The sequence below is a fragment of the Phoxinus phoxinus genome, assembly GCF_949152265.1.
Source record: "Phoxinus phoxinus genome assembly, chromosome: 14".
NCBI lineage: Eukaryota > Metazoa > Chordata > Actinopteri > Cypriniformes > Leuciscidae > Phoxinus > Phoxinus phoxinus.
Genome location: NC_136889.1, coordinates 20667079 through 20679407, shown reverse-complemented (window position 1 = coordinate 20679407; position 12329 = coordinate 20667079). Strand labels below are relative to the sequence as shown.

Below are 12329 nucleotides of genomic sequence, written 5' to 3'. Positions count from 1 at the left end.
CTTCTTTAAGACTATAGTGAAAAGAAAACAGCAAAAATATACACTTAAGTCTTTTTTTTATTACAGTTCATAATTCATAATTCGCATCAATAGAGTTAAATTACAATACATATTTTCAAGGTTGTTTCCTCAAAATTATTTTTGTTTCTCATGCACAGAAATCTCTTCAGTAACACTTTCTCCCAAACCTTTTCAGTTTTATTCTGATCTATATTCTGAAAGTTTTTACAGAGGGATTTATTCATATATAATTCTCCTGATATGTTACATTTTATTCTTAAAAAGATTTAAAAATTCCATTTGATTTATGGAGTGATAAAAAGAGCTATCCAAAACCCTGTAATATGTCAACAGTTTATTTTGATGGTCCACTTTAGACACTTTACTGACTATAAGGAACTTTGCAACTAACTAAATTTCAAGTAAAAACTAAGTATTAATAGACTATAGGCATTAGGGTTAGGGTTCGTATTTGCAACTTACTCAACTGTCCGTTGGGGGAGCATCACAATATACACTAATACTTTAATGAGAGTTAGTTGCAAAGTTACTTAGAATGTCTATAAGTGGACCATCGAAATAAAGTGTTACCTGTCCACAAAATTCAAAAGAATTTTGAACCTGGCTTCAGTGTTCAGATTTATGTTATGGAATTTTATGCAAATTAGTTCATGTTTAATCATGATGCCCAATTTGCCTACAAAACAATTGTCTTAGTGTATCTTGCCTTCATTTTGAGTGAGATTATTGTTCTGTAGTAATGCGAGTAATTGGTCCACATTACTTCAATAATGACTAAATACTAAATCAGCAGTTTAGACATTTAGACAGACTGCTCAACCGTTTAATCTTTCATTCTTCTGTTTTACACAGATTTGTCTAAGCGAGCATGTCTAGGACACCATCCCCATCTGTCTCAAAGGATGATTTCCATGCAACCTCACCATAGCAACCAGAATGGAGCAGTGAATTGGACTGTTTTGTGTACCTGTTCTTAAGCAGCAAGTAAATCCCATAATAAACAGTTGAGTACAGTGGAAATATAGATAGAAAAAGTCCCTTCTCTGTCAAAATGAAAAGATCAACGTCAAATGAATGTCTTCACTTTTCACTTTCAGTAAGAATCAGATATAAATTACACAGCATGAAAAAAACACACACTTCTACTTATAACAATGACCACAGTTTATTTAACTCCTACATGCTTTATGTGTCAGTCAGACTGTGCTTGATTCACATGCTTACACTCATGTTCACTGTGTGTGTGTGTGTGTGTGTGTGTGTGTGTGTGTGTGTGTGTGTGTGTGTGTGTGTGTGTGTGTGTGTGTGTGTGTGTGTGTGTGTGTGTGTGTGTGTGTACACTTAAGCCCACTCTGTGCGTGTGAGATCTTGAGAGATCACTGCGATTTGAATGTGGGTGTTAAGTGAAGAGTAGGTTGTATATGATTGGCATCATTTTCACTAGTATTGACACTTAATTGCACTTCAAATGAAGGAGCTTTATGTGTTTACAACAAAACCGATTCGGAATCTCGAATAAAAAAACATTGTCATGATCTGAAAACAATATACAAAACAAAAAGCTGCAGGAATATGTAAAACTATGTTTCACCAGCCACAAAATGGTGTTCTGTGGAGCACAACCACCGCGAGAGACCTACATCTGTTCGTTTTCCAGAACTTAAATACAACTGAGGATTAAAAGCAAGCATTTTGACAGCACTACTGTACTTCAGAAAGTATAATAAATCCCTGGTGGTCTCCTTTCCCGGGTCTCCACGGTCTACTCGAGGGCACAGCACACCTGATTCAGCTCTTCAATCTGAGCCAGAGACTGTTTCTGACAGGACTGAGACAGGTGTGTTGACCCGCACTGGAACAAAGTCTTCCATGAAATGCCGAACCTCGTCCACCGAGAGTGCGATGAGGGGATAGTGGGGTGTCCGCAGAGGAAAGCTATTCAAGCGAGAGCGTTTTTTTACGGAACTTCTGATTTCTCTCTCTGGGCATTTCGTCGAATCTTCATTTCCGTCAGCTGGATGTAGCGGATGACATTAGTATCTGTCCCACATACATAAAAAAGGAGGAAACAGCTGTTTTAACAGAAAACGTGGGTGTAGTGAAAGATAAATCATTTCAGTTTTAGGATTATTTATTATTCATTTATCAGCATCAATGTCGTCCTGGAGAGCATGTGTTTTGGGTTCAGAAGCTGCTGCTTATTATTGCGAATTTTGTTATTTTAATATCACTGCTAACTTAACATGATTAATAGAAACATTGAGATTAATTTCTGATTTTGTGAACCAACTGAAATGCTTTCACAGAATATTCTGACTATTTGTCTAAATGTCCCCAGTTTGAGAAATGCTGGTGTAGTGTGTGAGAGTTTGATCAGACTAACCTGTGGGCTGTTGTTTGTGCGACTCCTTTAAGTAGTGCAGGGCTTTGTTGAAATCTCCCAGATGATAATAAGCCACGCCAGAGCGATACAGGGCTTTAAAATTCTCGCCCTCCTTTCTCAAAACCTTCAGACAGTACTCTTTCACTCGTTCATAATTCACAAGCTCCATCTGCAACAGACAAGCTACATGCAAACACAGACAAATTGAATTCCACCAATGATGATTTACATTTTTTTGATAAGGATATTTTAGACGTGTTGTCATGATTTACAGTTTATAATCAAATTCAAATTTAGATACATGACATGTAATAGACAAAACATGACGTCATTCTGCAAGCGGAACTGAAGACATTCACTCACAAATTACATTCTTTCAAGGCATATTTGGGATTGGAGGGACCAAATCGAATAGTATTGATCTGAATAATGGTGGCCCTGCTTTCATTCAGTCTTAACAGGTGGAATGCATTGAAACATGTGTTGAAACATGATGTGCGTTCCCACCAGCCAGACTGTTGTAGCACTCCAACTCCGCGTTCTCCACCGCGCCTTTCTGCTCGTCCGTCAGGCTGGACTTGCTGATGCTGGTCAGGACGGTGGACGGGGATTTGCTGGTGTCCGGGTCCCCCAGCACGCGACACAGACCCTTCATTTCCAGTAGCGCGCGGTGGTATTTGCCGATGGCCTCGCGGTATTTTTTATCCTTGTAGCACTGCGTGCCCTGCGTCTTGAAGTCCAGGGCTCGTTTCACCAGGTCCGCGGGCTCGTTTTGGGGTTTCACCACCGAACCGCTCTGGTGGGGCGCGTGTTGCGGGTAGCGCGCGTCTCCGCGGCTCCGGCCACCGGGAGGCTGCATGATGGTGGTGTTCGCGCTGCCGCTCTTGACGCTCATCGTGCTGTTTCCCTTGCGTATACTTCCTTCAAATCTGCCGTGCTCCACGCTCATCCCCACCGATTCGACAATTCCCTAGAATTCACGTTTTAGCGCTGCGTTCGTTGCCTCCTCGCGCGTTTACATGCCCCGCAGCTCTTCACGGTTCGGTTTTAAAGATGGATTCCTGGATGATTCACGCACACAAGCAGTAGCCTACTGTGAATTTTTCTTCTTTTTCTCCCTCTCTCTCTTTTTTTCCAGCGGTCTGGTAGAACGGGATCGGCACGTCCTGCTCTCACCGAATGACTCAAAAGGGAGTGAGCGCGCGCATCAAGCCACAGTGCGCGCGCTGCCCTTAAGAAATGCGGTCATCGCGGATGGAGCGATATAGCCGGCCTGTGTGTCAGACAGACTCCTGCTCCGGCGTCCCGTCTCCATTGAAATCCAGCTGAGCGCAACTGAGCCGTTAACAAACGCATTTCACTTACTCAAACGATGATTTCTGCCCCCAGAAAACAGCTGCTCTCGGACACTGAAAAGAGCTGTTTAAATACAGTTTAATCTCGTTTCTTTTGATCCTCCCTTGATTCAGAAGAACTGTTCTTCTCTCTTTCATTATGCCCACGGCAAAGTTATTGTTAACCCACATTCATTGATCTAAAAAGTAGCCTAATGGTGAATATCTCCGTAATGATTTTGAAACGTCATGTTTGTGTCCCACAGGTGTGTGTGTGTGTGTGTCTGTGTGTGTGTGTGTGTGTGTGTGTGTGCTGAAAAATGGTTGTGTCTGGGTGTGTCGTGATTGCGGTAAATCGTGCTGGATGAGGAGTCCTGCTTTGCTCAGTCTGTCATTTTCATACTCACAAACACATGTGCAATTCAGACCACTTCTAAGCTTAGAGTTCTATCTGTCTGAAGAAAAAAAACAAGTCCATTCATATCTCTTTCTTTCTTTCTTTCTTCCTTTCTTTCTTTCTTTCTTTCTTTCTTTCTTTCTTTCTTTCTTTCTTTCTTTCTTTCTTTCATATTTTTACATATTTTTACATATTTTTTAATTTGTAACATTTTTATTTTGACAATTTGGGTGAATACTTGATTAACCGATGTCATGGTATCTAACCCCAATATTCTATTTTATTTCTAACAATATCTTAACTGTTTATCTCTAGGTTGTTGCTTGTTAAAAAATGTTAGATGATGATAGATGTTTTTTAAAATAATATTTCTCAATGTGTTTAAAAGTTATAGAGAAAATGTAAAAAAAATAAAATAAAAAAAAAAGAATTTTACAATTGCTCATTTTCTTTTTTAATTATTTTAAAATGCCAGAAATGTTCTGAAAACACTTAATAACATATTAAAATAATAAATGAATATCTAACAATACCTTTTGTATAACAATAGATGTTTGTGAAAGAAACTATAGAGCACCACCTGTCCTCATTAGATTGATCTTTTTCTGTCTCTAGAGCAAAGCTGCTTGTACAACTGACTTTGTACGTCTGGACGTTTCTTATTTTAGGGTTGGTCAGAATTGTCACATATTTTAAAGTTCTATTTGGGAACAGATACAACTCTGATTTTGTATTGTTTGTTTGAAAAAATAAATATGTTTTTCAGGTTAGCTGCCATAATGAGGAACTATTCTATACATGTATGTCGTATACATTCTATACTATACATTCTTACATGTAGTTTGTAATGAGAACGTTACTCTTGACTTGAGGCAATGCTATATTGCCACCTCTTGGTAGGTTGAGGATTTGTGGCATTTGAGCTTGACTGGAATTGGGGTTGGATGTGGAATTGAATGGTTCTTTTGTGTATTTTTTATTGGTTTAATCCTGTTTTTGCTCTGCAGGCATTATGTTCACGCTGCACTGCACTCATATATTCCTGCAGAATTCTGCCTGCAGGGACTCTGGTGAGTATTTGTCCCATCTGATGAATTCTTCTTAAGGGATGATGTTTCAACCAATGTACTTTAAATTATGTCCAAAGGCATCTACCCGGTGCGAAAGCCCCTTTACATAATTCTAAAAAAGCCTTTCATGGTTGTGTTGCTATAGGCCTTTTGAAGAATATAATAATTGTATTCTGTTGTATATTATTATTATTGATGTGTATGTGTGTCTCTGTATGTGTGCGTGCGTGAGTGTTTGTGTGTGTGTGTGTGTGTGTGTGTGTGTGTGTGTGTGTGTGTGTGTGTGTGAGCGAGAGAGAGAGAGAGAGAGAGAGAGAGAGAGAGATAGAGAGAGAGAGAGAGAGAGAACTGAACACTTGTATAAATGGCAAGAGTGATCTAAGTGAGAGCTAATATTGCAATAGTAAATGTCAACATACATGGATGCATTATTGCCAAAAATATAATATCATTAACCAGAAAGACTCAATTAACCAGAAAAACTGTAATACAGAGAAAGTATAGTCTAATAAGAAAGATGTTATGTATGCTATCCTCAGCAGTGTTGGGGTAACTCATTACAAGTAACTCGAGTTACGTAATCAGATTACTTCTTCAAAGTAACTAGCAAAGTAACGGTTTACTTTTAAATTTACAGCAAAATTTCTGAGTTTCTTTTTAAAATAAGTAACTCAAGTCTCCTATTTATTGATGGACAGCTCTCCTGTCCCATGTTGAGAGAAATCTGGGAGTGAGTGCAGAGGCATTGTGAACATGATGTTATTGTAGTTCTACTAAATGTGAGCCTGTATTTACTATTTACTCATCTCACTTGCACAAAAAATAAATAGTATTCCTCAAAATTAATAAAAACAGTGAAATGCAAAATCAGAATACTACGCAAACCTGCAATAAATAAATATGTTAAATAAAACAAATATTTGTATGCATTTAATCTCACTTTATTGAACAATGTACTTGCTGCTGATCTTCAATGATTTAGCAAAAATGACTTTAGATTTTTTCTTTTTATTCGAGAAGTTTATGCCCTCTACTGTAGCCTATGTGTACATTTGCATTTCCATGAAATATGAATTTCATAAGGGGCCGCGAGAATTTTTTCAACAATGAGTTTTAATAATAAAACAAATTAAAATGGCCCAATTTTAAATCAGAATTTGTATTGGGTTTTGTCAATGTATTATATGGAGCAATCGTCATAGAGCGTCGACGATTAATTTGTCAATGATGACATCAGCCTGCGCCTGAGTCCGAGCTGGGAAGATGGCGTCGGTGGATTTAAGAGGTACTTTATCACGTATTTCACGAATTGTTTTACAACGAAGGTTTATTTGTTGACAGGTTTATTCCGTCAAATCCCTTCGCCAGCACATTAAAATGATGTATACGAAATAAAAAATAGATTAACAGAACGTTTGCTTTGTCAAGCTAACATAATCACACTGTTTAGGATTGTCGCTGTAGTTAGAAGGAGGCGCGCAGTGCTATTTTCTACTGTATATTTTATTGTTTTTGTTTGTTTGGTTTTTCATTGATGGAAATATTCTCATTCGAATATGATTTTTTTTTAATAAGCTGCGGTTTTTAATTATTTATTTAATTATTTAACATAAAAAAAGAACAGTGGCCACCGAGCACAAGTACGTTCCTACATAAACCATAGATGTGCATCGTCAAAAAACAAACAACAACAAATAGGGTCATGTTGACCTGCCAAGGTTTTGCAAAAAGATACGTGAAATCCTGGGACCTATATACTTAGAAAAAAGGTGTCCATGTCTAATAAACCATATCCATTTCCCGTTTGACCAGTAAATAATATAAGTTATTTCAGTGAAAGAAAATCAAAAATCACTTCAGAGATCCATTTAAGAAAAATGCTCTTAAGGGCAGCATGTTTGAAGCACTTTTTATATTATTATCAGCAGCACCTAACAAAAAATAAAGTGGATTGAGGTCACATCATGTATAAAATATAAGACTTAAGTATATAAGTCATATAATAAATATAAGTCTCTTACAAATCTGTACCCAATAGGACATGTACATATACATTTCCAAGTGCAGTGAATGAAGTCTCCTCTTCTACTTTGCACTTCAGACAATGCAGAGAATAATTTGGGTTAAACTTACTTCTGCGTAATGGGGTAGTTTGGAGACGATGTAAGTTTCAACTGTAGCACTTTAGTTCTTTTACAAATTGATATATTGGCTGCATACTGCCAAATTTGCATACTGTCCAAGTATCTGCATTAATTGAGAGCCCCAAATCTTGCTCCCAAATAGCTCGGGTTGCCTCACTATTGACTTTTGCTCCTTGTAAGAGATCTTCATAACAGTGACCTCCCAGATATATTATTCAGATCTATTATTATACAATGTTTTCTGTGTTTGTCAGATAATCTGCTGGGCATCTCGTGGGTGGACAGTGGCTGGGTACCCATCCTGAACCCCAGCAATGTGGTGGAGTATTTCTCTGAGAGGAGCAATCCCTTTTATGATCGCACCTGCAACAACGAGGTGGTGAAAATGCAGAGATTGACCCTGGAACACCTCAAGTAAGCACTGCACGATGCTATTAAAAACTGGGTAATGCATGTAGTAGATGTGTCAGAATGTAATCTACATGTCTATGAGTTGAAAACACAAAGACAGACCATATGGTATCTTTATTTCACTGTCACACTGCTGATTGTTTTATTTTTGAATAATAATAAAAAATAGGTTGAGCTGCTGTAGAGTGTATTATTTGCGTGCTTACTTCGTGTTTTGTGTGTGTAGTCAGATGGTGGGTGTGGAATATATTTTGCTTCACGCTCAGGAGCCGATTCTGTACATCGTCAGAAAGCAGCAGAGACAGTCACCAACACAAGGTGAGTTTCTGCATTGCTGTTCAGCTTCTGCTGTCTGTGAGGCTGTTTTTTTGCTTTTTGTATCATCATTATGCATCATTTATGAATATTTTTAATTTGGTGTCTGCGTTGTACTTTTAGATTGTAAATTTTTGTATCAACTGTAATAGGGTGACGATACATCAGTCACCATATCGTTATCGGCCAATATTTGTTCATTTTTTTTATGTTTGAAAATTTGGCCCATATATTAAAGCCAATAAAAAAAGGAAAATACAGTTTAGTGCAACACGAGCAGCGCTAGTCTGTCATATAGGCTACATAAAATTAAATAAATAAAAATAATGAGAACATTATAATTGTGTGCTTGTGACATGGCTTTTAATGGTAAGACTTTTGTTTTTATAATGAGGCTCTCAAAAATGTGGATCGGTATCGGCTAAAATTTCTGAACTGTAATGTTGACAGACTTGCGATCCAGGTCAAGTTGCGTTTGACATCATAGTTAACAAAAGGGACAACGCTAAAGCAGTTTTAACATGGAATGTTGTTGCCAGTGTTTGAGATAACGATACTAATAATTATTATATTAAAATTGTTTGGCTTTCTAAAAACCAGTGTGAATGTAATGTGGATTGAGACACTTTCACAACTAAAGTTTGAGTCCAGATACAAGTCTGTAGCTTTTTTTTATTCTATAGGTCTGAGATCTTAATTTTGCTCTCAAAGTTCACCAGATTGATTCATTTAAATGAAAAATTGTACACGATTATCTAATTATGTCCCTGTAGCTCCCTAGAGGGGCCGAGGTCTGCCCGTCATAAAATCCTGCTAGAAACAAAATTGAAACATAGAATGTTGTTACAGTATATTTGAAAAAGCAGCATAATTTAGTACTTTTACTTTATAAATGTGGTTTGATTGAAGACTGACCATTAATCTGACCATTGACCATTAAAGTTTCTGCTGTCTGCGTGGCTGTTTTGTTACAACTATGTCTCCCTTGTTCTGCAACCACTTCTGTTTGTGTTCATTCTTATTGACAGATTAAATTGCAAGAACGTTTTTAGATGACAAAAAGTTGTTTCAGAGGTTATTACTTTTTGATAAATTATTACAATTCTGTTTTGAATTTGGAAGAGTCAATTCACCTTTATTTATAAAGTGCTTCATACAATACAAATTGTTTCAAAGCAGCTTTACTTACAAGTACTTTATTAACAGGAAAATAAGGATAAATGATACATTACAAACTTCATCAAATATTAAACAAATTACAATTTTGCTATAAAGAAGCTTTACATTAGACATTAGTATCAATATTTTGTTCAAATCAGTTAAGTGTTGATTCGGTTCAGTTCAATAACTGTAAAGTTAATCATTTATGAAATGCTAATTTCAGCTATAAGCAGCTCTACAGGAGACAACGGTGTCGTTATTAAGCTCGAGTCAATGTTGTGAAATTAGTCAATTTGTAATAATGTGCACTTTCTTTGCCGAGGGGTTTTGTCTCTTTAATGTCGGCGGGTTTGGTCTACTGTTTAACTGTTTGCTGGGTATTGTTGTTGTTATTTTTGTAATAACACAGTATTTTTGTACTTATGATGTCTGTCTTTAGGCTATTTATGTTTGAGAGTTGTACCAAGACAAATTCCTATCAACTTGTTGACATGGCAATAAATTATTATTGATATTGATTGATCAATTGTACACAGTAATACAGGAATTTTTCCTTTTGTTCAATTTATATTCAATATGCTGACATTAAATTTCTCTGCAGAAAACCAAAATATTAAAATCTTTTTGCATGTTCTGTTTCCATTCCCTGCAGTAATTCCTCTTGCTGACTACTATATCATAGCTGGAGTGGTGTATCAGGCGCCTGACCTGGGATCAGTCATCAATTCCAGAGTGGTGTGTTTATAAACCTTAGAACAATTTACCGTAATAACTCCTTTCTCTTATCAGTATGAGCATCAATCTTTTGTTTTGATGTGTCCCAGCTCTCAGCGGTTCATGGGATTCAGTCTGCGTTTGATGAAGCAATGTCGTTCTGCAGGTACCACCCGTCCAAAGGGTACTGGTGGCACTTTAAAGACCAGGAGGAGAAAGGTGAGAACACACACAGAACCAGGAAGCATCTTTCAACAAGTACAACTGTACCTGTCAAAAAGTGTTACATTTGTGTGTTGTTATAGAAAGGGTAAAACCTAAATCCAAGCGGAAAGAGGAGCCGAGTTCTTTGTTCCAGAGGCAGAGAGTTGACACGCTGCTTCTAGATCTGCGCAATAAATTTCCCCCAACTTTCTATCAGGTATTATTCATATACACATGGAACATTTCAAACTGGTTTCTAAATAGAAAAAGGAACATTTTGTTTAAATTCTCACTGATTTTGTGTCTCTGTTTCAGCCCAAACCAGGAGAGAAGCCTGTCCCAGGTGCCCAAATACATACTCATACAATGTTCATAAATACATACTCAACTAGGTCTCGTCATATCACACACCACAGATTAATATCACTGAATCAAAAATTCAGTTTTGTAAATACTTCAACTAATCTGTATATAAGCCATATGTGAAAAACGTGTAAAGATACAATCACAGTCAAGTATGTTTGACATGATGCTAAACAAAAATGACAATGTCCAGTGCAGTTTCAAAGCAATTTAAAAATAGAATGTTTTGCAGTATATTTGAAAAAGCAGCATATTTTTGTGTTCTGGTTGGAAAAATATAATCAGTCGCCATCACTCCTACTAGCCACTTTGGTTTATATAAATATTTTAATATATACATTTTTATATTGTATTGTATTCTATGTAGTATTGTCACAAATATAGATTTTTCTATAGGCTACTGAAATATCTGAAACACTTCCAATACTCCAATATTCCGCAGAAAAGATTTCTCTCTCTCTCTTTCTCTCTCTCATCTCTCCGACAGGGGGTTACACACAAACCCAACTCCCCTCACTCACTCGTTTCATTTGCTCTGGATGAATATTGTTGGTGTTACAGAGCTTGAATTTCGGCGTGGGATTGTGTGTATTGTGCATAATTTGACTCATTTCCCCATATTTTGTGTTCACACCCAAAGTATACGCACATAAAGCTGCCTCTTGGTACTAAATTTAGTTATTTTTCGCTGCTTATTGCACTTTAACAGTCAAACACACAAAATAATATCAAAATGCCAGTCTTGGCGAGTATTCACGTAAACAGTCAGTTATGTTTTAGGTGAACATAAACAGATGAGAAAGAAAATGCATGTGTAATCTTGAGTCTGTGCATCAGGTCTTAAAGTGACCGCAGCCTGATCTGCCTGCTGCCAAAATATGAGATAATATTACAAATATCTATATGGCAGTTTTCCCTCATGCTATCGACAATCAAAATTGTCACTGTGGCTGGTGAGCAAAAAAGTTAATGTCAAGCCCTGTGGAAAAAAGTATCTGGACACACCTCATGTATTTAGAATGCGATCTCATTACAGTCACTGTTGGTGTAACCATATAGTATGTGTGTATAAACTTTTGTCCATATAATATTCATTGCTAATATATAATATATATAAATATCTCTCTCACTGTCTGTCCTTAGTGGAGGTAAAGAAAGAGCCAGAAGTGCCAGTTGAGACTGTGAAGCCTCAAGAAGAACGAGAGACGAAACCTCCCGCCCCTCCTGGCCCTGCCCGGCCAGCGCCACAAACTACACCCAACAAACCACCACCCGAGAAACGTGCACGTCTGCAGTAACACTTGCTGGCCAGCCACAAACAAGTTTGATTTAATGTTGCGGGACTGATTGATGCACAAACCTGTGGACAGTTCTCTGCACCAGTTCTCTGGACTGTTACGGTTATTATATATATAAATACATTTTCTTTGTAATTTAATAGTTTTTGAAATAAGGGAACTGAAATGTGTGTGTATATCATCTCTGTATGTCATTTTCTATATTTCAGTGTTTCTGAGTTGTATCATTCACAGTGAAAATAAGTTGTTTTTCAGAACCTTTTTGCAGTGTCATTCATAATTCAAATAGTGTACAGACTTTTTTTCTGCCTATTAAAACTCTGTTTTTGTATGTTCTTTGTGAGTGATTCAATTACTACGTAATAATGAAGTTATATTTCTTTGATTGTCTATAATGTCTTCCTGTAGAGATTATATATTGCTTAGCGCCCCCGTGTGTTCGGATTGGCAGTCGCATCTTTTGCGCTTCTGCATAAACGTGAACTGCGCTCTCTATTTAGTGCACTAGAAACAG

The 12329-nt window shown here is 37.1% G+C and overlaps 2 protein-coding genes across 2 annotated transcripts; one reads left to right on the top strand and one right to left on the bottom strand.

Moving 5' to 3' along the window:
* Window positions 1-40: 40 nt before the first annotated feature.
* ttc9 (tetratricopeptide repeat domain 9) lies at window positions 41-3986 on the bottom strand. The gene is made up of 3 exons (XM_079634494.1): window positions 2912-3986; window positions 2405-2587; window positions 41-2061 (listed from the first exon to the last, which is right to left on the bottom strand). Exons 1-3 carry the CDS (start codon window positions 3351-3353, stop codon window positions 1979-1981), a joined length of 708 nt encoding a protein of 235 aa, XP_079490620.1. The 5' UTR covers window positions 3354-3986; the 3' UTR covers window positions 41-1978.
* A 2378-nt stretch (window positions 3987-6364) lies between these two features.
* med6 (mediator complex subunit 6) lies at window positions 6365-12146 on the top strand. The gene is made up of 8 exons (XM_079634493.1): window positions 6365-6490; window positions 7604-7763; window positions 7987-8078; window positions 9889-9971; window positions 10061-10169; window positions 10256-10371; window positions 10470-10497; window positions 11661-12146. Exons 1-8 carry the CDS (start codon window positions 6469-6471, stop codon window positions 11813-11815), a joined length of 765 nt encoding a protein of 254 aa, XP_079490619.1. The 5' UTR covers window positions 6365-6468; the 3' UTR covers window positions 11816-12146.
* The last annotated feature ends 183 nt before the right edge of the window (window positions 12147-12329 follow it).

Excerpts from the sequence above, each read along its gene's own strand:
- ttc9 (XM_079634494.1), bottom strand. The coding sequence starts at position 3,353 with ATGAGCGTGGAGCACGGCAGATTTGAAGGAAGTATACGCAAGGGAAAC. Across the intron at positions 2,588-2,911 it reads GTGCTACAACAGTCTGGCTG|CTTGTCTGTTGCAGATGGAG; the intron begins GTGGGAACGCAC and ends GTTTGCATGTAG. Across the intron at positions 2,062-2,404 it reads GCACAAACAACAGCCCACAG|ATACTAATGTCATCCGCTAC; the intron begins GTTAGTCTGATC and ends TATGTGGGACAG.
- med6 (XM_079634493.1), top strand. The coding sequence starts at position 6,469 with ATGGCGTCGGTGGATTTAAGAG. Across the intron at positions 9,972-10,060 it reads CAGTCATCAATTCCAGAGTG|CTCTCAGCGGTTCATGGGAT; the intron begins GTGTGTTTATAA and ends GATGTGTCCCAG. Across the intron at positions 10,170-10,255 it reads TAAAGACCAGGAGGAGAAAG|AAAGGGTAAAACCTAAATCC; the intron begins GTGAGAACACAC and ends GTGTTGTTATAG.